General features: G+C 31.1%; 1 protein-coding gene across 1 annotated transcript; it reads left to right on the top strand.

Annotated features, from left to right (window-relative positions):
• Nucleotides 1-4394: 4394 nt before the first annotated feature.
• LOC134725031 (dual specificity mitogen-activated protein kinase kinase 4-like) lies at nucleotides 4395-27075 on the top strand. Its single transcript, XM_063588514.1, has 12 exons — nucleotides 4395-4673; nucleotides 6992-7082; nucleotides 7998-8085; nucleotides 9596-9709; nucleotides 15769-15888; nucleotides 17012-17131; nucleotides 17921-17972; nucleotides 18750-18877; nucleotides 19660-19737; nucleotides 20663-20805; nucleotides 21945-21990; nucleotides 23027-27075. The coding sequence occupies exons 1-12, from the start codon at nucleotides 4625-4627 to the stop codon at nucleotides 23147-23149; spliced, it is 1152 nt and encodes a 383-aa protein (XP_063444584.1). The 5' UTR covers nucleotides 4395-4624; the 3' UTR covers nucleotides 23150-27075.

Raw genomic sequence — 27075 nt, forward strand, 5'->3', positions numbered from 1 at the left:
CAGACCAAATCTTTATACTATGGAAGAATTTAGTAAAAGTTTTAACGAAATCCCTGAGTCTTAAAACCCTTATATAAATGTTCCGGACCATATGAGTATTTGGACCATACGCGTATATGGTCATGACCATATGCGTTTACTCATATGGTCCGACCATACGCGTATGGTCCGACCGTACGCGTATGGTCGGACCATATGAGTATTATACTCGTTTTGTTATTAACGGGCCGGACCATATGAGTATTTGGACCATTTAGGTATTTTTTCAAATATACAATAGAAATAATACAATAAACTTTATCTTAAAAACAAATGTGTTTACAAAACAATGTATTAATTTTACATGTCAAAAGCTACATAAACATTAAATATTGAAGCCACAGTCAGTTGATCTTAGTTTTCATCGCTAATTGTATTCGTGTATGCTTTTGTTTACTTAAAATGAAATTCACACGGTACCATACATGTAGTTTTTCTGAGATTGCTTGTTTTGGCTGCGTTCAGTGATATCGACTTGGACAATTCCGATGTGTCTACGGTGTTTTTGAGAAACTCTAGATCTTCAATATCGTAAAATGAATTTCACAGATCAAATTAGATAAAGACAGTGGCTATTTCATGGCTCTTAAATGCTATTTTACCGTCTTATAATTAAGTTTAAATAGAAGTATAGAAAAAAAAAATAAAAAAAAAAATAAAGAAACATACACTTTTAATATTTAACTTTTAAAATGTCTTAAAAAATATCATGATCTTTAAAAAATATCATGATCCTTGCCGGTGATGTCACCTACTTTAAAGAATAAAATTCCTTGTACAATATGTTCATTTAATTTTGGCATCTTTTTATAATTGTACTTACAAATAGTAAGAAATATTAACTGTGCGAAACTGTTTTTTTTAAATATTTTTTTTTTAATATACATAAAATGACATTTTAGTGACGTAACAATCAGAAGGGTCACACCTTATGAAGAGTTTAAAAGTATACGTGTTGATTACCCCGACCATACCCGTACGGTCCGACCATACGCGTATGGTCGGACCATATGAGTATATACCCATATGGTCATGACCATACGCGTATGGTCCAGATACTCATATGGTCCGGAACATAAACACAATAAGACAGTGCCAAAGGAACATAACTGTAACATAAAAAAAGTAATAATAGAAAAATCATCCCTTTTGTCGTGTTTTTGGTGGAGAGTACTTATCTGATGTCATATCCAAATATAGGAAAGGACAGTTGTTGCTTTTAATATTTGATTAATTCAAAGTAAGTTCCTTTGGGAAATGTCAGCATAATATTTAGAGAACTCTTGCGGGAACTTGTATTGTAAAGGCGTATTGCTCTAAAATTACGACATGTCAATTTCTCGTGCTTTTTGTGGTTATCTCTAAAAAAAAAAACCAAAAAAACGAAGAACCGTCAACTGCAGACATGATTGAAAACACAAAATACTGGAATTTACACAACGGTTTACTTTTAACAAATTGTGATTTGGATGGAGAGCTGTCTCATGGGCACCAATAGCACATCTTCTTCAGTATATATAATGACAATTTTAAAGTTATTGTCCTTTAATGACGATTGTTGTCAAATTTCCTTGGTTTTGTGATATATATAACCCAGTGAAATTCCGGAGTCCGTGAAGTTCGACACGGGTTACATTAATTAAAGTCTGTAGGTCTATAGTTGACACTTTTGCTGCTTTAAATGCAAGACTCTTACTCTTACGTTTAAAGAGGGGGCAAGGGGGTCCCAATAACAGCAAAACAGCAAATTGATTTGGCTCATAACAGATAACAAGGAATTCAAATGGACAAAACAGATAACAGTAATTGAAATGTTAAAATAATTCGGTCTTGGACAAATCAGTATTTCTTATCACGGATATAATCCTTTGTAATGCATTCCATTTTCTATGACTATATTTTTAGTATTAATTTTTAATTTATGTATCTAGCATTTGTTTAAATTACTGCTCAATATATTATAATATTTTTTATACGCTCGTTTACGGAATGTATTTATGGTATACTGTTGTCCGTCTGTTGTCAACATGTCGGACATTAACTCAAAAACTCTTTAACCAATTTGCATTAAACTTTGGGAAATTGTTTATATTTATTGACATGAGCTCCATTTTGGGTTTGTTTTTCTTTTTATAAATTTTAGATTTTAACTTTTTGAGTAATGGGTTTTTATTCAATAAAATTGGTGTTTTCTCAGTTTTCTGATAGATCTAATATCTAAAAAATGCTTTCTCAAAGCAAGGAATTTTGGTGAATTGTTTATACATGTATCTTTTAACATGAGGTCACTTTCTTAGATTTTATGTTTCCGAGTTAACGGGTTTTATTACTTAAAAGGGGAGATTTTCCAGTTCTCAGACATTAACATAAAAATGCTTTCAGCAGTTCTCATGAAACTTTGCTGAAATGTTTATATTTATTGTTGTAAACTCTCTTTCAATTTTTATGAATTTTTGATTTTATGTTATTGAGTTAAGGGATTTTATAAATTAGAAAAAAGGTGGTATTTTCTATTTTTTTCAAAAATAACTCAAAAATGCTTTCAGCAGTTCTCATGAAACGTTGGTGTATTGTTTATATATATTGACTGAAGCTCCCTTTATTGCTAATACAAACAAATGAACTAAAAGAGTTTGAATATTCTGACTTTTTCTAAATGACTATTTAATGAGGTGTGTGAATTTTTCTTAATGTGACTATGAGGCAAAGTGCTATATAGGGTAGAAAAATTAAAAGCACTAATTATAAGCATGCAATTTATCAAATCGTGACTTCGAACGAATTTTGACACTCTATATATAAAAGCAATTTAGTCCACTATTTTCAAAGGCCATATTTGAACATTTTTTTTTATCAACTGAGGTTTTTGATTGTACCAAGTGTACTAGTAAGTTACTAAGAATACACTTTTGGAAGGGAAACAATGGCTTGAAACAAAATAAATCTTTGTTTGAAATGAGTTATGTGCAGCTTCGGACCCAAGTACATGGTTGGAACTTTCATTGTACAATTCATTTGGTTCTGCTTTGAAAAGAATCACAGACTATGTACTATATTATATAAAAGGTTAAGTGGTTGTTAGTCCTTAATTGAGATCCTTGTCGGATATTCCTGGTCATATGTTTTCCTTTTTGTCATATTAGGAATTGTTTTAATTTAATATGTTCGTACGGAAAACAAGGAACATTATTCTCATACAAAAAATTCAGTTAATTCTAAATACACATTCATAAAAAAATTGGAGTTTATTACGGTGAACCGTTTATTACAAAGGATAATAATATAAGATATACTTGAATTGTCCTGAACCTCACTTTTGTGATGGGTATATGTTAATGGAATCCTTCTCTGACTGCGGGACAAACATATTAGTAGTGGTAGACCCAAATGTCCAATGATCTTCAATTTATACTGAATATTGACTGTCAAAAAAATGCTAACATTCCAATTTTCAATAACAGTTAACAGCAAATACATTATCACAATAACAGATAACAGAAAAAAATAAAAAATATGTCATGCTCAAAATTGCCTTTTATACATTTTATATATACGAGTTTGGGATAAGTTTATTGAACAGGGACAATTCAAGATATGCCATTAAATTTTAAAAGTACTTAAACTCGCAAACAAAGAAATTAAAATTTTTAGCAGACATCACTGACGATTTTATATCATATGGCACTGTCTGAGGCATACTAAAATATATCAAAGGCGATATACTTTATAATATTATAAACAAAACCATCCCTTTTAAGCTCTAATAATGGAATACCAATAGGCTAAACAGATTGCGTACCAAAGAATGCTCGTAGAACTTTACTAAGAGCAAAGCCTAGAAATATTTCAAATGTATTGTATGTCTCAATCTACTGGATTCAAGCTTCATTAATCACTGTCGTCACTTTTACCAGCCTGAGACTTATTTGTTTCTGCTTTTACCACTTCTCTATTCTTCTTAGGTTAAAAAAAGCATAGAAAACTTAATTTGGAGAAAAATCTACGAATAATCCGCTTTTTTTCAATTTCAGCACTCAAAGATAATATTTTTCAGACAAAAAACTTTACAAGCAAGTGCAACAATTTTTTACACGGAATGATTGAATTTTTCTATGATTTAATCTAGGATTTGTACAAATCCTTGTTTAGACCTGAACAAAATTCAATATGTAGTGATAGATTTAGTCACTCACTATAAATGTTTATTCATCTACTAAACTGAGATGTATACCAGTGGGCCTTAAAAGGAATGATAAATTTTCCTTCCGTCGATTTAATTGATAACCTACGAGAGGTAACTCTTGTGGATTAACGGAAAATAACGAAAACGTGCGATTGTAGCAGGTGCCCGCTGTTCGGCAGTTCTCGTCAAGACTTTGACGTCACAGGGATTTTCCCAAGAAGACTACGAGTAGATGAGTCATCGCAGAGAAATGAACATCGCTACCCAATCACATTTCCTCTAAGCCCACGATATCTGCTACCTGTTTTACTGTGTTTTTAAGATCACCAGGAATTGGTTTCATGAAAAACACAACTACCATACTGGCAAATACAACAATCAAAATATTAGCCGTTTTTCAAAATGGCGGACCCAGAAAATCCGAATCCAAAAAAGCCGAATGACAACCAAGGTAGCGTACTTGTGGAAATCCATGTTGGTTTTATTTTAGGATGTATGAGTCATACATAAGTGTATGTTTTTACTGTTTAATCATTCTCGGAGTAAATGACATTTCAATAAAGAGTAATTATCGACAAACTCTGTTATAATGTCAACACAATAACGCAATACATTTCTGATTTAAATAATGTTGTTTGTTGTCGAGTGACACCTCTGATACCTTGATCAATAACATGCTCATGTTTGTTTACCTGTTTAGTAAAGCCGTGATAAATTTAAAAAAATAGATATTTAATTCCTTCCTCATATAAAGAAGATTTTTAGAAAATGAAATGTTATGAGAATTCGACCTATAACTACTAAGCAGAAAATCTTCAAATTGTTAATTTTCTAGATTTTGTATAAAGAAAGTGTCAAGAGGGTTTCCAATTAAGCAAAATCTCCTTCATTTCATGTGACAATATGATTAAATTGTCCTTTAGTGACAAGTATATTTATTCTACCAATTCATCAGTTAAAAAACAGCATTGGAATAGTTCTTTGAAGGCGAAAGTAAACACTTCGGTTAACGACCATTCATATGATGTGGCAAGAAATTTATACTTAAAATTCAGCCACCACCCTTCTCTTACACAACTACACCCCGTGAACATATATATTATCTTCAAGTTGAGTTAAATGATTTAACCTGAATTTGTATCTATTACGAGTTTATTTTGACATACAAACATAGAACAAAATCATATAACGTAGGTCTTACGATTTCATATGATCTATGAAAACAGGATTTGAAAGTATAAGTTAAAGAGAAGGCAAAGTTTGAAACGCCTTTGAGACAATTATCCACTAATGGCCGATGGAAAGTCAATGTCCCTCCTGTGATTATGAGCAAAGTCATACTTGATCATCAGCTATAAAATGCATTTGAATGACAAAATATGAAACAATTCAAATGAGAAAATGAACTGCCTGTGATATAGGTCATCAATTATGGCAGACAGCAATCAACACAACCCTGGCACAATGAAATGATAAAAAAAATGGTCTGGTCAAATATATTAGTGACTGCTGAAATTTAACCATAACTGATATCCGCCCTGACAGAAGCTTCTCTGAGACAATGGCTTCCTGGCTATTGTGACACAAGTGGGAAATCTTCATATTTGATAGTAATACATACTTGTCTGAAGTTATTAATTTATGTCTTAATTTTATTCATTTACACCATGAACACAGTTTAACTAATGTTTTGGATTTTTTTGTCTCTAAATATCAAATTTGCTAATTCTTGGTTCTTTCACGCAATTCCACAGTCACTGTTGGATCAAAATTTGAAATTTTTAAACCAAATAGGTAAAACTTTGAAAATAATGAGGTCGTACAAATTCCTATCGCTGAGCAATGTCCATTCCAAGTGTTTTTGTACATTAATCAGCATTTTATGTCCCAGAAGTATTAAAATGAAATGTTCCCTTATTTCAAATTCCAGTTAAATCTAATTTTCTTTTGATTTTTACATGGTTTTCAACAAGCAGTAGTGTCTTGTTTATACTTTCATATGTTCATCCAGACATTCCACAAAGAAAGATAACTTGTGTTCGCAAAATTTTTCAGCTGCAAATATAAAGGATACAAATATGTTCCAATTCTGGAAGTCATGGTCAGCTGTCTGAAGCTTTAATCCCAGTGAACATGGATTCTTCCTCTAAAAGAAATATTTTGCATTCATTTTCTATTTATAACTGCTTTATTGAAACATTTCTTATCCTTTTTATTTGGTATTGAAGAGACTATTATTTGAAATAATAGTGTTAAATGTCTGTTCTGTGTGATCGATCTGTTGACAAACGGTTTGTATTTTTAATTCAAATAACAAACATTTATCTATCATCGCAAAATGTAGTTGTACCCAAATCTAGCATTATCACGATAATGGAAATTGAACCTAGAAGCTGGTGTTTACTTATTCCAAATTTCATTTGTTTTGATGTTTAAAATAGGTTCTGAAATCCCAATGTTATGTGTTATCATATCTGATTTAATCTACTTTCTCAAATTTTCATGATTTTTAAGACACCATTATTGAACGGATTCAACAAAACAGGATCTTGAAATCTTGTTCTAAGTTTCATTAGAAGTTTTAAAGAAATATAGGTTTTCAGAATGAAAATTTGTCTTTCTGTGCGTATTTCGGTTAGATATTGGGCTGTCTACTATTTTTGGTTATTCTAGAAAATATACATGTATGATTTGACTTTACGTTTTCCATTGTTGTTATAAGTAGTGTTGTGATACAAATATTCAAATGCTTTTATTTTTCTTCTTCAGAGAAATTAAGAGAGAGACTGGAAATAAAATTTCCTAACCCTCACAGTAATTTACCCTCTACATTAGCTAGTCTAGGATACCCAACACGTTTGTAAGTATTTAAGATACATTATGTTTTTGTTATGGAAGAAAAACTATAGAGTGATTCCAGGGTAAGAGTGTACTTGGTTTATAAGGGTCAGATAAAACCTGTATAAATATCTGTGACTAGAAAAAACTAACCTTACATAGATGTACAAAGATATGTACATGTATGTTAGAAAGCTGACCTTTTAATTGAGGTTAAAAATGCATTGGTATTACCACACTAGGGCAATACAGGTTTTATTTAAAAAAAAAAAAGGAAATGACCCAAGCAAGTCTGAATATGTTCTGAAAGATAACAATTTCAAACAGATTACATCAATTTGTTGACTTTAAATTCATTCAAGTAATGTTGTCATTAGCAATACACCTTATCGCTATTTGTCCGCCATTACTGGATTTCACACAGGTTCCCGTAAAATTTTGACGTCATAAAACAAAACATCTGACGCCACAATGGAAAAGTGATTGTTGTATGCGACAAAAGTTCAAGCAGCCGGGATTAGCCATTATGTGTATGTTGAACTTGACATATGGCCTTTGATATAGCTAGTATAGCACAGTTCTTGGTAGTACTTACATGTACATTGTATATAAGAGAAAGACAAAGTGCAAGATTTAACATGTACCTGTATAAAGGAATAATTGTCCAATCAACAATCAGTTTGGTCTCTAGATTTTATTGTCATAGTCCTAGCACAAATAGTTCACGCCTAAGGACCAAAAAAAAAAATTAAATAAAAATTGAATATAAGATATTTTGTTTACCTACATTTACAATGCATTTATCTTAATTTTACATGTATCTGATACTCTTGTGACTGAATGAAGACAGTCATGACAGTACAACAAATTAAATTTGTATTATTGGTAATTAATTTGGTGTATTTATTGTGCAATTTAAACTAATTTGCTTTTACAGAGAAAGGTTATATGGCAGAGTCCCGCCAGGCAGACCACATTGTCCTAATATACAATCTGCTGGAAAACTACAGATTGCACCAAAAGAGGTAGAAATTGTCAATTATTCATTAATTTAACAGTTTTGTAATGGTGCAAAAAAGTATGTACAATGTACCATCTATGATATTCCCCCCAAAAATGAATAGTTAAACCCATTACACTTAACCCAGTATAAACTCAAACTTTTCTAATTTCAAGTTCATTGGTAATGACATAACAACAAAGAAATATGGATCTGTAAATGCTAAATGATATTTTAAATGTCAAAGGTATAAGAATATAGTATATATACCAATACACATAATTAACAGCACCTGGTGATGTTTTATAGCCTAACCGGTTTCGGTCCAAAAAGGACCTTCATCAGAGGCATGGTGGATTAATGTTTGCACTCTATTTATATAGATATGGCAATAATGCCAATAATGCTTTTAAATTTTTCTCACTGATACACATACATGTAGTTAATATGGCTTCTACTAACAAAAGCTCCATTTGGAGTATATGTGTTTAGAGACTACTTATGTCAGTACACCTTTCCTATATTGGATATTTTAAATGTCCCCTTACAGTGTACAGCTGCACAAACTCACCTGTATGTTAATTTGCATTAAAAAGCTTGAAAGAAATAAAAAAAATTGTGTGATGTGGGTTTGAAAACATGTGACAGACAGCCATTTCTTTTATTAATTTGAGATGGCATGCTCCATACAAATTACATGGACAATCCCAAATTTTTAAATGTGCTGCCTTTGGAAGGTGCAGGATAGATTGGATTGAAACTAAATAAAGATATTTGACCTCTTATAAAGCAGGGACTGAACTTAACAGTCACCCAACATGACCAGATTGTGGCTAGGCAAATATTTATCATCCTGAGCGCCCAGCTGGTGATAAATATATTTTGCATTGCTTCCCATGTCTATCCTTTCCCCCACGATATAAACAAAAAACAGGTGTATAAAAACTGTTTCCAAAACCTGAGTCCCTGTTAAGGCTTTTCATAAACCTTTTGGGTGGGTCTCATTGGAGTCTAAGCGTGACGCTGGATTGCCGATTTTTTTGTAAGCGTGACACGTGAAACTCAAATTAATGTGTAGGGAAAACGAGAAATGATGTCTAGTGGGACCCGGGAAATGACAAAAAAATGAGAATTGCTTACGTACATAGTTTAAGCGGGATACAGGAATATGATAAAACAGTGAGCCGGATCTAGGATCGGAAACCCCAATGAGACCCCCTTTTGGGTTTGTTTCAAAACAGAATTGTTGAAGACTAGACATGCAACTCTGACGGTCTATATTTTAAATGATTGGCCAAACAGATCAAACCTTATTGTTTTCATTTTGCTGTGAGATTCACAAAAAATGCATCTGTTGTTTTGTATATCCAATAAAGCAAGTAAGGGAACTGAAAGGCAAATAGATAGATTTGTTTTTAAAGATTGTATACATATGTACCTCTTTAAGGCATGAATAATCTCCCTTGTGAAAGTCTCTTGCATGTTCATACGAAAAAATTATATGTTGTTCATGTTGTTTAATTGTTTTTTTTTAGTGTTATATGTTCACATCAGAAGATTTAACAGAAATAGAAGAAATAGGCCGTGGCAATCATGGAGCAGTTTCTAGAATGGAACACATAGCAAGCAAAAAAATAATGGCAGTAAAAGTAAGTTATGTCTCTTTTAACATTTTTAACTGCATTTCAATCTTAACAGCATGAAGTTGAATTTCCTTTCCTAAGAAACAATGACTCATTTGTAAGATTCTGTTTTGATTAAGTACCATAGATATTAACTTGATGTCAACTTATAAAATTCACTTCTGTCTTTCAGTACTATAGTAGGGGTTTAAGAATTGCTTTGGTAAATTTTCTAAAGTAGAGATATGTTTGATATCAAGAAATAAAGTTTGTTGTAAAATAAATGAAGCATAGAAACCAAAAAGTTCATATTGTTAATCATGTTAATTGACAACATAAAGTAAAAAATCTTTTAGATTCATTTATAGCTATTTTTATGCCCCACCTATGATTGTAGAAAGGCATTATGTTTTCTGGTATGTGGGTCTGTTTGTTTCGTTCATCCTTCTGTCCATTTGTCTGTCCCTCCCGCTTCATGTTAAAGTTTTTATTCACGGTAGTTTTTGATGAAGTTGAAGTCCAATCAACTTGAAACTGAATTCATATATGGGCAGGAATTCGCTAATGCTCCTTTAGTGTGACATTGTAAGAAAAAAATAAAAATCATTATAAGCTTCTAAATTTTTTACAAATTATTGCTACAAATGGTGTCCTTCTATTTGTAACCAAAAAAATCATTTTTAAACTTGCGTCAGTTTGGAACCAAAGCAAATAATGAATTTGGAGCATGTAACATGGACACTTTTTCCAAATTGAGATTAATGATTCCTTAACTTATTCAACATTCAATATCATATATATTGATCACAAAACATTGTCTATCATCAAAACTCTAAAATGTATATTTTCATTTCTTTCAGAAATTTTGTGAAAACAAGTTTCTTCTACTTTTCTGTCAATGTTACATGCAATGTTTAAGAGAAAAAATACACTAAGAATCATTTTCTTTCTGAACATGTAAAGGCTCTTTTTCATTGTGTTACCCTCACATTAAAAAATTGTATTAATATTTTTGCAATTATCTCATTTCTGTCATAAAATAGTGACTTAAATGTTGCATGTAACGTGGACACAAAAAATATGAATAATGAACCATGCCAGAATTGACCTTAAAAGATATAAAAAGCCTCCAAACAACCATCTGAATGTAAATTAAACAATAATACTGCCACATTTCTCATATATGATATTATTTAAATTGTGGTTAATACCAAAACCATTCACCTAAATTTCAGACAGCAGACATATTTTTTAACTATACCAGAAGTTATGCTTGTTCATGGTGGTACACTATATGGAAGGCTAAATTAAAAGATATTCAAATGTCAAAATAACCAGAAAAATAAAATTAAGACCAAAGATAGATCAATTGATGAAGGAGTCATCCAAAATTTCCACAACATGAAACATTTTTATATCAGTAAGTAAGCAACCGTTTTTTTTATGCACAGGGATGAGATTGATAAGAAGACAACCACACAACCATCAGCATCCACAAGTTTCTCACTCAATAACTAATACTGACAAAGTAAGGGTACAAAATGATTACATGTATCCCTCATTCATGTGACACAGTTACACTTAAAACTAATAGTATGAAAAACCAAGACAAAACATGGACAAATCTACAAGAGGTTGATACAGCTGCATTTATTGAGAATCTTATTTTCAATCGTTTACATAACTTCTATAAAGAACAATTTGGGTTTCATCTTTGAGGTTGTTGTCTGATAGACATATTACCCCATATCTCGTTTTATTTCTGCTGGTTAATCTTACATTTATGATAACTTTTTAAGGTTTAAACAATAATTTTATTTCAAACATTCAAAACAAGTTTCTTGTTTCTTGTTTTCTGTCTCCAACATCTTCAACTATCTATCTGAAAAAAGAAAAAAACAAAACAACAATTAATCTACCCTCAAACAGAACCAAAATCCATGCATAGATTATAAAATTTACAATAATATAGAAACTCTCAAATATCTTGTTTCGATTTTTCAATGCCATTTCATCTTGAAAACTTGTTACCTAAACTACAGGAAGCCACAATTTAAAGGGCCCCATAATGACCAGTGTAAAACAATTCAGAAGAGAAAACCAACACCCACTAGACCATAGTCCTGTTTTCAACTTTATTTGGCCTTCTTTTACTTTTTTGTTTCATTGGCGTCACTGAAGAGTCTTTTGTAAACGAAAAGCATTTCTGGCCTACAAAATTTCAATTCTGGTATCCATGATGAGTTTATTATTATTATTTTGAAATCAGAAGGAGCCTGAACCTCTTATAATGCAAAAGGTATTCTGGAATGTCAATTATTGGCATAACAATTAAAAAAAAAATGTTACAAATTGAATTCCTCATGATTTCTATAATGAGCATCAGTAAATACACATGATACATGTGTTGACTGGTGATTGAAAAGGGATAAATAAACAAGATTTTGAAATAACTATCTTCCACACTGCTGTAGAATAGTTAAATTGGAGATCACTAGTATGTCTGCATGCACAGTCACCATCATCTGGTTTTCTGACACAGAAAAACACTACTATCTGACTGGCTGAAAGGACCGTCACCACCTGACTCACTAATAGGGACCTTATCAGACTGGCTTACACAGACATCATAATCTGCCAGGCTGATAGGGTTATCACCATCTGACAGGCTGAAAGGGATATCACCATCTGACTGGCTGACAGGGACATCACCATCTGACTGGCTGACAGGGACATCACCATCTGATTGGCTGACAGAAACATCACCATATGACTGACTGGCAGGAACATCACCAACTGACTGACTAATATGAACATCACCATCTGCCAGGTTGACTAGGACATCACCATCTGTTGGCTGACAGGGATATTACCCTCTGACTGGCTTACAAGAACATCACAGACTGACTGACTGACAGGAACATCACCAACTAACTGATTGACTGATATGTACATCACCATCTTCCAGGCTGACAGGGACATCACCATCTGTCTGGCTGCCAGGGACATCACCATCTGACTGGTTGTCAGGGACAGTATCTTTTTGCAGCATCTTCCTGAGAGTTTTCTTCGTCACATTTATTGCTGATCATCTTTTTCTTTGGTTTATATTGCCTGTAGATTTTTTTTATTAAAAAAAGCATGTAAATTTTCAAGACCGACACCAATTTTGTTGTCAATGAAGAAAATACACTTCTATAAAGAATATTTATATTTAGAAATAAAGATGAAGTTTGATGGTGGTAAAACAAGTTAAATTATCAATAATCTCTTTATAGAGCAAAGAAGTTAGTAAATGTTATCAGTTCTGTTCATGCGTGTAACATTGACAGAAAAGTAAAAGGTTGTATGTCAATGTTACATACATGAAGACCAGAAGATATAAGTGGTGTGCTTAATAGTCAACTTTGGAGAAATAATATAATTGCTGCCCAGTAATATCTAATTAATCATTTAGGTTATAAAATGTTATATAAATGTCTGACTTTAAGGAAGTAATACCTTTGCATGTAACATAAAATAATCTTGACACAAAATATTGTTGTCAATGTTACTAACTAGTGTTAAAAGACAAATTAAACAGGAAAACATGAAAACGCTTTAATTTTGTAAAATAAAAATAAGATAATAGCTCCATATGGCAGTAAGTTTTGTTTACGCATGTAACACTGGCCTGAACATGTAAAAGTCTAAATAATAGACTCTGTCAATGTTACATACACAATTTCTTAATGAAAAAAAAGTTTAATTTGGGTTTACTTTATACATTATTTTTTAAAATAAGTATCATAATAATAACTTTGAATATTAAAAATTAGATAAACTGTTGATTTTAACACAGTAAAATCTTCTCATGTAACACAAAAAAGACCTGATACAAAAATCGTAGTCCATGATACTCATAAAGTTATCATAGGAGCATCAAAGAAATTGTGTGATGACAATATTTCAGATGTTAGTCATTTATAAACTCAGATAAACTCATTTGAAAGCTCATAACAGAGGTTTGAAAATCAATGCTTTTAAAACATTATAATTCTGGGTTATGTATGTAACATTGACAGGAACACCAACAAATGATGAGGAAAAATTGCTGGTCAATCAGGAAAAAAATAAACACAAATAATTAAAACTCATTTATTTCTTTAATATCATTTTAATGAAGCAAATTTAAATTTCAATAAGATTTTATTGATTGAATAATTGTATGCACATTTATTAGGTTGTAGCATGTAACCTGGACGCAGAAGATGTGTCAATGTTACATGCCTTTAAACAATAAGAATTACAAGTAAATATTGTAAAGTCTAGAAATCAAGAAAGATCAACAACTTCTCTGTTTAGAATTCAGCATAAATTTACATTTGATTTAATATTATGCACTGGCCAATTATGCTTTAAGTGTAATAAAGTAATATTGTTTTTATTCTGGTGTCAATGTTACATTTTATGTTTTCAAATTAAGTGGCCAGTTATCTTTATAATGCTGAGAATGAATACAAGTACTAGTTAATCAAATTGGCAATTAATCTGTGGTATTTCATGTAATAAATTAGATTGATAAGGCAAACCGTACAAAAAAAAGCTTTTGCATGTATCATAGACACCTTTCCTTGGTAAATATTTTCGTGTCAATGTTATGTACAGAAATCTCTCCAGCAATAAAATGGATATCGTAAGGGTCAAACCTGTTTAAATACAAGATAAACTTATATTTTTTGACAAAATTGCAAAGCAAGTCACACATCATTATCAAAGAACCTAATTTACACAGAAAGTGCATGTAACACTTCATCGTGAGGTAAAATTAACCTGGTCCCACTCTCTTATCATCTGCTTGATCACTGGTAGATGCCAAGTGTGAAAGATGGCAAAGCCACATTTTAATGTAATTGTCAGTGGGTTGAAATGTGAAAAAAATAATTATGGTAATGCTTACTATAAAAAGTATGCAACTGTTATAAAAAGATGAGTATTATTGGGCAGTATTGACACGAAAATGAAATAAATTTTCTTACCTTCTATATTTTTCAAACTTCAGTTGATTGATAAAAATCATGAAATCCAAATTGTACCCATTGTTGACAGCTTTCAAAATTTGCCATGCTGGACCAATAACTTGTTTCCAAAGCTAATCAGCTAATGAAAAGGTGCATGTAACATTTGTTGACCCGAAAAGTTACATGCACTTGTCCATTTTCAAACGTATTTTATTTGCAGCAATAATCGGATTCTGTACAAAATGGGGTTTCTAAATGATAGACCGATCATTTTGCAGTTGATTTTCAACTATTATAGTAGAACAATTCTTCAGGCATATTCTAAATATGGCATGGGGTTTTGCCACTGCAGAAATGTCACACTTTTTGTCTACAGTTTTCAACTGCCAGCACTTAACAAGTGCTGATTTTTTGTTGATTTTTTCAATTGGATCCAATTTTTTTGCATTTGGCAATTAAGACTAACCCACTTTGATATTTAAACAATGTTTATTCTCCAAATTTGCATGATTTCTTTATTTTTTAATTGGATAAACACTATTGACCCTAAAATTTCACTAGCGAATTCCTGCCCATATGATCTTTCTAGTTTAATTGCCAAATTAGAGTTTTTATGCCCCACCTCCGATAGTAGAGGGGCATTATGTTTTCTGGTCTGTGCGTCCGTCCGTCTGTCTGTCCGTTTGTTCGTCCGTCTGTTCGTTCGTCCATCTGTTCATTCATCCGTCTGTCCCGCTTCAGGTTAAAGTTTTTGGTCAAGGTAGTTTTTGATGAAGTTAAAGTCCAATCGACTTCAAACTTGGTACACATGCTCCTTTTGATATGATCTTTCTAATTTTATTAAACTTTTGACTCCAAATTCATGGTCCATTGAACATGGAAAATGATAACGCGAGTGGGGCATCCGTGTACTTTGGACACATTCTTGTTATCCCAATTTCACTGTCCACTAAACATAGAAAATGATAGTGCTAGTGGGGCATCTGTGTACTATGGACACATTCTTGTTTCTCATTATGAGTAATGCAGTAGAAATGTGGTTTATATTAAGTGTATATCTTTTAATGAATATGATTTGTTTTGCAGAGAATACGATCAACCGTAGATGAAAAAGAACAAAAACAGTTATTAATGGATTTAGATGTTGTTATGAGAAGTAATGATTGTCCTTATATTGTACAGTTTTATGGTGCATTGTTTAAAGAAGTAAGTTTATTATCAGCTTTGGAAATGGAGCACACCTTTGATGTTTTGGCCTTTTTCAGATGTTAACAAATAAAACAATCTATGCTCACTTGATAAGTTATACAATGTTATAACACTTAATTGATAACAGCTTAGGTGAAATAATATTACTTTTAACAAAATGGAATAATTGAAATATTATGAATACTACAATGTCTACTTTCTATTCTCACTCTTCCATGCCAATACATAGATATATATAAGATGTGGTATGAGTGCCAATGAGATGAAAAGTAAATCATTATAGTACCACCTAAATCACGGAGCCTTGGCTAACACCCAACAGCAAGCTATAAAGGGCCCAAAAAATTACTAGTGTAAAATCATTCAAACAGGAAAACCCAATGTCTAATCTATTTAGAACAATTTTGAACCTTATCAACAAACATCAACATCTGAATAACACTAACAGGAATATACACACATTAACATTGTTGCAGATTTGTAAGCCCCATTTATGGGCATTATGTTTTCTTGTATGTGTGTCTGTTCGTTCATCCGTCTGCCCCACTTCAGGTAAAAGATTTTGGTCAAGGTAGTTTTTGTTGTTCAATCAGCTTGAAACTTAGTACACATTTCCACTATGATAGGATCTTTCTAATTTTAATACCAAATTGGAGTTTTTACCCCAATTTCAGGGTTCGCTGAACATAGAAAATTATAGTGTGATTGGGGCATCCATGTACTATGGACACATCCTTGTTTTTGCATGTAAAAACCATAATTTTCGAAAGCTGATTATAAAATTTAAACTGATAGATTAATACTTGCTAAGAATGGAGAATAGCTAGGAAATCCACAGATATATATATAGAAAAAGTATGTTCTGAAGAAACCATCTGTCACAAGACTATATTTGTTGTTTGGTCATCCGTTTTCATGTTTATAGACAATACGAAAGAAAGATCTGAAACATTTATGATTTTAATTTTTTTTGTATAAATGATAAAGTTAAAGAGGATGAAAAACAGTATTTGAAACTTCGAATGGTTAATTGTAGGATTTTACATGTTCTTAGCATGTGGCATACCTTAGAAAAAAATTAAAGTTTTATAATACATTATAGATGTATATTATGTTTCAGGGAGATTGCTGGATATGTATGGAAGTAATGGACTCTTCTTTAGATAAATTTTACAAATTTATATATAATGTTTTGGAAAGTTCGATACCGGAAGAAATTTTAGGAAAAATAACAGTAGCAGTAAGTACATAATTTAAATCTTTAAAGTCATATGAAACTTTTTAAATTATAAAACTTATGTACATATGCTTTTTTTTAAGATTGTTCAAGTTTAGAAGAAGCTTACTTTTTTTTAATTGTTTGCTTCCAGTTAACAATTTCGCCTAAGTGTTTTCTGTATGCAAGTGAATTCAGCATGACCTTTCTCGTAAAATTCCGGTGATCGCAATACGCATAGATCTGTTATTAAAATAAACTTTTATCTTATTGTACATGTTATACAAGTGCTCAATATCCATGCTTCTTTGTTGATTGCTTTCTATGAAGGTGACATTTGTAAACAACAGCTTCAAAACACGACAATTTTAAATACATGTAAGCTACCATGTTTTCACATCATAACAGACCAAGAAAAATATTATTTGACGATTATATGATATGGATGCTTGAAAATGATAAAATCCCGCACAGAACACTTAGTTTATGATAGATACATGTATTGGTTCAAGAATTTTTAAGACGGGTAGCAATGTCCTATCTGTCTAGAGCTAAATAGACCTTTCTCACCCTCTTTTTATAGTTCTGCCTTATTTATTTTTGTATTCTAAAAATTATTACTTAAATGGATACATATACGCTGTTGGTGACCTTCTGCTGTTGTTTTTTTCTTTGGTCAGGATGTTGTCTCTTTGACACATTCCCCATTTCCATTCTCAATTTTATATACGGTACATAGAATTTGTAAAGCAAAAAAAAATAAAAAAATAAAACAGTAAACTTTTATTTACTAATTTATATCTTTTATTTCAGACTGTAAAAGCTTTAAATTATTTAAAAGAACATTTAAAAATTATACATAGGGGTAAGTATATGTTTACTTGATTCTGGTTTTATAACAGTTTTGAAAATAAGTTAATTTCTTGACTAAAGCACTGTGATAACAAGAAATATAGTTGAAAGATAATTTTGCCTTTATTTATTTTTATTTTATTTAAATTGCAGTCAAAATTAACAAACAATATAGATTCTAGAAGATAAATTGCAGTCAAAATTAACAAAAAATATAGATAGTAGAAGAAATGGTAGTTGTGCCAATGAGATAAGTGTCCATCCAAGTCATAATTTATAAAGGTAAACCAATATAGGCAAAAGTATGGCTTTCAACACAGAGCCTTGGTTCTCACCAAACATCAAGCTATCATGTTTTATGCTATTCATTCATCTAAACAACAATGATAGTCTGTTGAAAGGGGATGATAAATGGCTGACCTGTGTTAAGAGAGAGCCATATCTCTTGCAAGTTAAAGACACCCTTGTAGATATTGAAAAAGAGCAGGCTAATGCCGCTACAACATTGTACAAGGCAGAACTTGCACCCGCAAAGTGGAAAGGGATTAATATAAGTTACAAAACTTGTTTCCCGATCCACTATAAATAAATAAGTTTAAACTAAACATCTGTAATATAGATAATTCTGTTACTTTGAGAAGTATATCAAAATAGAAGAAAAAGATGATTAAAATCAGTATATTCATGATCATGATGATCTCAAACTTCAGCTTCAGATGACATATAAGCTAAACTTATGTCAGAAAAATGGTCACCAATAAAAAATAAAAGTATCAATTTTATATTGTAGATGTAAAACCTTCTAACATTCTGCTTGATCGTCAAGGCAACATTAAACTCTGTGATTTTGGTATCAGTGGACAGCTTGTAGATTCTATAGCAAGGAGTAGAGATGCTGGCTGTCGACCATATATGGCAGTAAGTATTTCATTCTCTAACATTTTCCTGATATGTCACAAATTTTTTAAATGCATGATATTTTTTTTTTAAAGTTATTTGTTAAGAATTTTATGTTCTTCAATCGATTAAATTCAGAAATTGTTGGTTGCATTTATCTATTATTGTGATTTTTTAAGAATGAACACAAATCAAAAATTGTTTGTTGCAATGTCAGGGCTATTCCAGAAAAAAATGTATGGAGGGGTTGGAAGGCAGTTTTTGTCAGCACCCGCCACCCAGACAATTGTAATTGAGAATTATAGTGCATTATAGTGTGAAAAGTTGCTCTGATACCCATCACCCATGTATTATTAATACAATGTGCCTTCCAACCCCCCCATACATTTTTTTCTGGAATAGCCCTCAGGAAAATCTGCTTTCAGAAAATGTATTGGGTATCATAATGTCAGATCTCATTATTGTAAACCAATTTATTTTCGCGATCGATTGATTTTCTCGACTTTTGCCAGTAGAAAAATAACGGTAATACAGATCGTGGCAAATATGTTAATCTTCTGATCTTTCCTTAATAAACTTCATCAAGCTATTCAGATAATCACTACATTAAATTGCCGTGAAGTGGTCACGAAAGGGTAACACGCGAAATAAAGTATCCACGAAAATAAGTTGGTTTACAGTATTGTTACACTCACACACAATTACCTATTAGAATTCTGTAATAAGAAGAAGTACCAAGGGGAATAACTGAAAATGATTTAAAAAGAAGATATAATTTATGAGTATTTTGACTTCCTTTGTAGCCTGAAAGAATAGATCCACGAGCCTCAAGTAAAGGATATGATATTAGATCAGATGTTTGGAGTTTAGGTATTACACTTGTAAGTATGTACTGTAAATAGTAAGGGAACTGGATACAATAGTCTGTTGTTGACAGTGAAAACAAAATACTGTAATTCAGAAATTATTGCATGCAATTATTATTGCAATTTGTTATTTTAGACTAAAATGCTATTTTAGTTTTTGTGATAGTGAGAAAAGTATTATTTAATTGATATAAAAAAAATCAAAATGCGAGTTGAAATTATTGGGATTATAACCCTGTTGCTTTTTCGCAATAAGAAAATATTGCAATAATTTCTGAATTTATAGTATTCTACAAATAAAAAAATTCTCAAGTTACAGACCAGAAACTTACATAGTTTTGTGATCTTTAAAATTTAATGAATGTTCAGTTATTTCATTCACACTTAGAGTATAGACCTTTTCGGTACAATTTTGGCAACTATTTGATGAGCATGTAAAATTGCAAAGACAAAAATAAATGTATAAAAACCCAGTAAAAGACAGTCATTGAAGTGCACTTCCTTACTGTAGACAATTCAAATTATTCAAACTGGTCCTTTCTATTAAAAAGTTATGTTGCAGCTAAGATCTATGTGAATTTGATTGCATCCTTTAGGAAATTATAGTTAGGAAACATTGCTTCAAACTAAAAGTTGAGTCTTGTCTGTATGTCTGTCAGTATGTAGTCCCAAAATTGGTTTCTGTTCTCTTTCTATAGTTGCCTCAACCAAATGTTATGAAACTTATACACAATGCTTATTACCACACACTACATATTTTTAAGATATTGAAATTATCCAGATACTAAGGGGGTATCCTCAGTGAGCAGAAGCTCAATCCTCAGTGAGCCCAAGCTCACAGTTTCACTTGTTTATGATGAGTAGTACATAACAGTAATGTTAAGATATTAATCTGTTTTTGTTATTTACATATACTAAATATACATCTTTTTTTTTTCAGATGGAATTATCAACTGGTAAATTTCCTTATCCCAAGTGGAACAGTGTCTTTGATCAATTAACACAAGTTGTTCAAGGTCCTCCACCACAAATAAAATCAGAGGGAAGATTCTCAGACGAATTTGTACATTTTTTAAATGCATGGTAAGTATTGCCATTTAAGTGATGATAAATTTAGATTTTTTTTTATTCTTTGTACTTAATAAGCTGCCTTCATGACTTTAATGCAGTGGAATATTTCTCAACCCTTGGGTCTCATTGTTTGAATTATTGAGTTTTGATATTAAATTAAACAAAAACCTGGTAGTTACTCTAATGTACAGTAAAAATAGTTACTCTAATGTACAGTAAAAATACACTTATTGTATGTTCATTGAGGTAATTCTACAGAAGGCATTCCTATATAGAAACTATTCCCCTTTAGACCATATATGGAATATCCCTCGTCTTAGCTTCTTCGGTTTATGTTAAATTTTGTTAATAATATCCCGCTTTAAAAAAGTGGGGGTATACTGTTTTACCTGTCAATCCATCCATCTCTCACTCTGTCCATCTGTCTGTTCCATGAACATTTTTTGTTGCATTTCTCAGGAACTACAATACAAGGATTTCTGAAATTAAGTTTCAGGGTTTATATCAGTCAGCTTTACTTGTGATGCATTTATGAGATTCATCAGTCAACAACTTCCTTTTTACCAAACACTTGCATATTTTTACTTGATAGCCAAGTTGAAAATTTTCGTCACATTTTTCTCAGGAACTACAACATAAGGATTTCTGAAATTTGGTTTCAGAGTTGATATAATTCAGCTCTACCCTGCGATGTATTTTCAGATTCATCACTCAACAACTACCTGTTTACCGAACACTTACATATTTTCACTTGATAGCCAAGTTGAAAATTTTTGTCACATTTTTCTCAGGAACTACAACATAAGGATTTCTGAAATTTGGTTTCAGAGTTGATATAATTCAGCTATACCCTGTGATGTATTTTCAGATTCATCACTCAACAACTTTCTGTTCACCAAACACTCAAATTATTTCACACATGATAGCCAAGTTGAAAATTTTGTCGCATTTTTCTCAGAAACAGCAAAACAAGGATTTCTGAAATTTACTTTCAGGGTTTATATAAGTCAGCTATACTTTGTGAGGTGTTTTTAGATTGATCACTTTACAACTTCTTTTATCCGAAATATTTGGGCGGGAGTATCATCAGTGAGCATTGAGCAGTAGCTCACAATTTTAGTATGTTACATTAGTTTTATTTTATTTTGCAGTTTAACTAAAGATGAAAAACAGAGACCGAAATATATCAAATTAGTTGTAAGTATTGAATGATAGAATTTATATCAGCAAGTCAATAGAATATATTTTAACCATAGATGAATAAGAAAAAGCTCCCATAAAAATTGCAATCTTCTAGCAGATGATTACAGTTTACTTTATCAGAATCTTGGTTTCTAGATGAAATTCGATAAAAAAACAAATAGAAGAAGCAATAAACAGTACTAATAGACATTTGCCCCCAGAGCTGGATTTACCAGAGACAGAGGAACTCTTGCTATATTTTAAGGGTGAATGAGATCTTACGATGGAAAGACAAAGGAAGGATGTTGGATATTCATCCATGACACAAAATCAGTATATAAAATTGAGAAAGGAAATGGTGAATGTGTCAAAGCTACATCAACCCGACCATTGAGCAGACAACAGCCGAAGTCCACCAATGAGTCTACAATGTAGCGAGAATTCCCACACCCGTAGGTGTCCTTCAGCTGGCTCCTAAAAAAAATGTATACTAGTACAGTGATAATGGAAGTCATACTAAACTTTATACACAAGAAACTAAAATTCAAAATCATACAAGATTAACAAAGGCCAGAGGCTACTGACTTGGGACAGGCACAAAATTGTGGTGGGGTTTATCATGTTTATGAGATCTCAACCCTCCCCCTATACCTCTAGCCAATGTAGAAAAGTAAACACATAACAATATGCACATTAAAATTCAGTTCAAGAGAAGTTAGAGTCTGATGTCAAAAGATGTAACAAAAGAAAATAAATAAAATGACAACAATACATAAATAACAAAAGACTTCTAGCAGTTAACTGACATGCCAGCTCCAAACCTCAATTAAACTGGTTGAAAGATTATGTCTTATGTATATGATTATGTATATGCACAGCAAATTACACACAAAAAGCAATGATCTCTTATTTTTTTATTGTTTTTACAATACACTGATACATAATATTGGCCCTGTTTTCTCTGTCAGAATTAATGTGCTTTCAGTTGGCAGTGCTAACTTTTATGTCTGTTTTCAGTTACCCTATTATTTTTATTGTCTTTTTGTCATAGGAGCATCCATTCATTAAACGCCATGAGGAGTTAGAAGTAGACGTAGCAGGCTATGTTTGCAATATTCTGGACCAGATGCAGGCCATTTCCCCAGATGATCTCATGGCTTCCTCATCTTCATGACATCCTCGCACATTCTATCATTTATTCAGGGATTATAAATACTGCAGATTTAAAACTGCTGGAATTCATAAACGTTTTGCCAAGCTTCTGTTTAATAGTTTCTCAAAGTTGAAATATGTAAATGTAATTTTTTAGATCTTGATACACAAATGTAGTTGCATTATTATTTTGTAGAACATTTTATCTATGCATAATTTTATTGAGTATTCAGCCATATTCAATTCATTTGTAATCCAAATTGCAAATTTGTAACCATATGTATGGAATTTGACATCAGGTTCTTAAACTTCAGGCCAGTTAACTGTTTCCATATAAAACTTTGTTTTTGTACATGGCTTCCTATTGATATGTAAACTGTGGATTCATTTATTTTTTGTGGATTGAGTAAACATTGTTTTTTGTGGATTGAGGAAACATTGTTTTTTTTGTGGGTACTTGATTTTATGGTTTTGTTAAAGTTTTTTTAATACAAGCTTCAAGGAAATATGTACTTCCTTGAATACATAAATTTATAAATTGGGGTTTCACTTACACCCAAGAAATCCATGAAAATTATAACTCCACGAATTATAATGAATCCACAGTAGTTCATTATACCTAAATTGTCATCCATTTAATTTATTTATAACCACTGATAATAAATAAGTTTGTTTTTGTCTGTTGGATAAGACAAAGATTAAATTCATCCATATATGAAATCTGAAGAAAAACTAGTTGCATTATATAAGAATTGGGAATACTACAACACTTTTTAATCACCTTTCAATCTCTTTCACATCTGATATCCTATGTTTACTTGTGGATGGTTATCGTAATTGGACAAACTGGTTTCCAACGATAATTTTGATACAAGGAATTGTAATTGACAGTATATTTAAGGGATGGCTTAAGTCATTTTGAGAAGATAAGGATTGGTTAAAAAAGAAGCACCAGTTTTCAATTGTTTCTGATACTATGAGGGTGAAATATGTTCAAGTTAAAGATGTTTCAAGCATTCACTTGTAAGCTTAAACTTCTATCCTAACATTAATAATGAAGAAAAATTAGGATAACATTTTCTAAAAGGAAAGGTTTTGCCTGACAGGTATTTACTGCTCATTGGGCAATTTTAAGCACTGCAGTCAGTTATATGTAATTTATTTCCTTTCAATAATTATAGAAAAAACTAATGAAATATTTGGTTAATGAAAACAAAGATTATTGGTATGAAACTAAATGAGATAAGGTTGAAAATTAAGTATACAGTGAACTTTAACCTTTTAATGGTGTGTTCGTTCATACTCAAAGAGCTAGTCACTATCATTTGACTCGCTCTGTTGTGTGTCTTTCATATATGTTTATAATGCAGCAGGTGTGTGGATATGTGTGTTGTGTAATTGTTTATGTATATGTGTGTTTATAGAAAACTTGTTATGCAGCAATATATCATTATGAGCAGGGTTTGAGAGAAAGAGGCTTAATTCTCTGTAAAGACGGAATGGGGAGTGCTTGATGTATTTTTAAGTGCTATATATTGTTAATTTGATTTAACAGCTGGACATTTTACATTTATTTAGTACTTCTCTTTTGTCCAAGGAGAGTTAAAGATTTTGTCATTAAGAATTATTTAAATTTTAGTTTGTTTTAGTATAAAATGTTGTCTGACAATACAATTATATCCGCATACTGTACAGCATATGAATTTCACTGTTACTTTTTCTGCATGTAATCCTTTGTCACTTAATTATCTTCTGAACTCTTTTTCATTTAAGAGAAAATCTAAGTTTGACATAATAGAACAATTTATATTCACTAAGTTTTTGTTTGAGTTCCTAGGAAAGTTACATAGATAGATCCATAACAAAATTTTAGTTGATCTAGTTATTTTCCATATTTTTATGATCTTTCATTTGCAGTACTTTTTTACTGTCAAATAACATGTATATTCTCATTGACAGTACTGACCATTTTGACAAACAAATTCATAATTAAGTTTCAATAAATCAGTATCTAAATTTTATAATTTCCATGTTTAAGGTGGTACTTAACACTACTGGGATATAACTCTGTAATATCAGCTAAACGTTTTAATTACAGTTCATTGTGAAGGCAATGTAAATGCTATATAACCAGTGTAATATTTCTGATAAAACACTTGGTTAATTTTTTTTATTTTTTTTATATTTTTTGTAAAAGAGTCAAAGAAAATTGATTTTAGGGAAAGTGTTAGGTACCACCTTAAGAGCTGCTTTTCTTGTATCTCATGGCAAGAAAGTTTTATAGGTATTCTTCATTTTGTCATTGGTGTCTCATTTATAATTGGTTAGCTTTTATATATTTTTTTCCCTCAGCTGTAAGGAGTCATTGTGGCAGTGTAGAAGTTTGTTAAGCAGTGTGTAAACATTTGGGAAAAAAACACACTTCAAGCATCTATGTTGGCAACTATGCTAAAATGAGTGTCCGGTATTTAAATTTTCTCAATCATTTTATTTCATATCATAAAATATAGAAAAAACGGTTGATAATTACAGTGTACTAAACTAAAAAAAATGTAAATTACGGATCCACATAGTAATATCTTTACACATTTATATACAAACTATTATGCATTTTATGTCAAATAGCTATTTTAGTGTACTCAAAATATAACCAAAAATCATTCAAATCTTTATAAATTTGCTCAACTCATTCATTTTAAAACTGTTTTCCCATTTACTGGTATCTTAAATAAATAAGAATAAAATAAGATTTTAATCAGCTATTAAATAGAATGAAATCTTTAGACAATGAATTTCCAAACTTTGACATTAAACATATACCCCTGTGACGTTTAAAAATTTGAATGACATGCACACTTGTGTTTTTCTCCAATGGAAAGGTTTATTGTAATTTGTGCATGGAATCTTATTTTTTGAATAAGTAAATGCTGGATGATGGAAAATTAATTTACCTATTCGTAATGAGATTTTGTAGGTTGACAAAAAAAACACCCTTAAAGAAATCAATATAATGTTTTCTATGAATTGTTGTGTACATTCAGTTACAAGAGTATGATCATTTTTCTGTGAGAAACCCAGAATGAAAAATAATCATGAAGTCATGTATGCTATGATTGAAAAGTTCAGTTTTATATATAAATTGCATGCTGCTAATTATTTTAACAAGTATAGATTTGAAGAGTATTTTTCTGTTGCTGAAATTTTAATGCTGTTTTCAATTAGTATCAGTACATATTTACAACTTAAACAGTAATCCTGAATTTAAGAAACATCATGTCCCATTTTCGAATAATTTTACCAGAAATCAAACGCATACAGTTAGTTCCATACTTTTATATTAACTTGAAGAATATTATAAAAATGGATTAATGATTTAACTTTGATAGAAACAAAACTAGTCTGAACTGAAAAAGTGATCTATGCTACCTTATCGTTAAAGTTCAGTCAAATCTGTTTTTAAAATTTCACCCTGTAGATCTGCAAAATCTGGCTGTACAAGATATGTAAACTTTAAATTGAGGCTCTAAATACATAGGTATTTCTACTGAGGGACAAGAAAAGGGGGCTGCTTGATAGAGTTGACCATTAAAACAGGCTTTACTGTAGAAATACTTCATTTTCATTTTTACCTTAAAGTCACCAGCTAAAGAAAGGACTTTAATGCAGTAATATTTATGACGACATTGTAATTACCAAATTTTTAAGCTAAATAATAGTATTACCAGTAATTTTAATGAAAGTCTCTTGTAACATACTGATTAATGTACCTACCTGATTGAAAAATATCAGCCAGACATTGAAAATCTAGTAACATATTGAAGATTGAATTCTTTAATATAAAGAAAAGTTTTTACCAATGTGATGACTTGTAAGATGGGAAATAGTGCTATTTTTATCGAAATAAACTTATTTGTCAGTTATGACATAAAAATAAAAGTATACATGAAA

This window comes from Mytilus trossulus, chromosome 7 (genome assembly GCF_036588685.1).
Source record: "Mytilus trossulus isolate FHL-02 chromosome 7, PNRI_Mtr1.1.1.hap1, whole genome shotgun sequence".
Lineage (NCBI taxonomy): Eukaryota > Metazoa > Mollusca > Bivalvia > Mytilida > Mytilidae > Mytilus > Mytilus trossulus.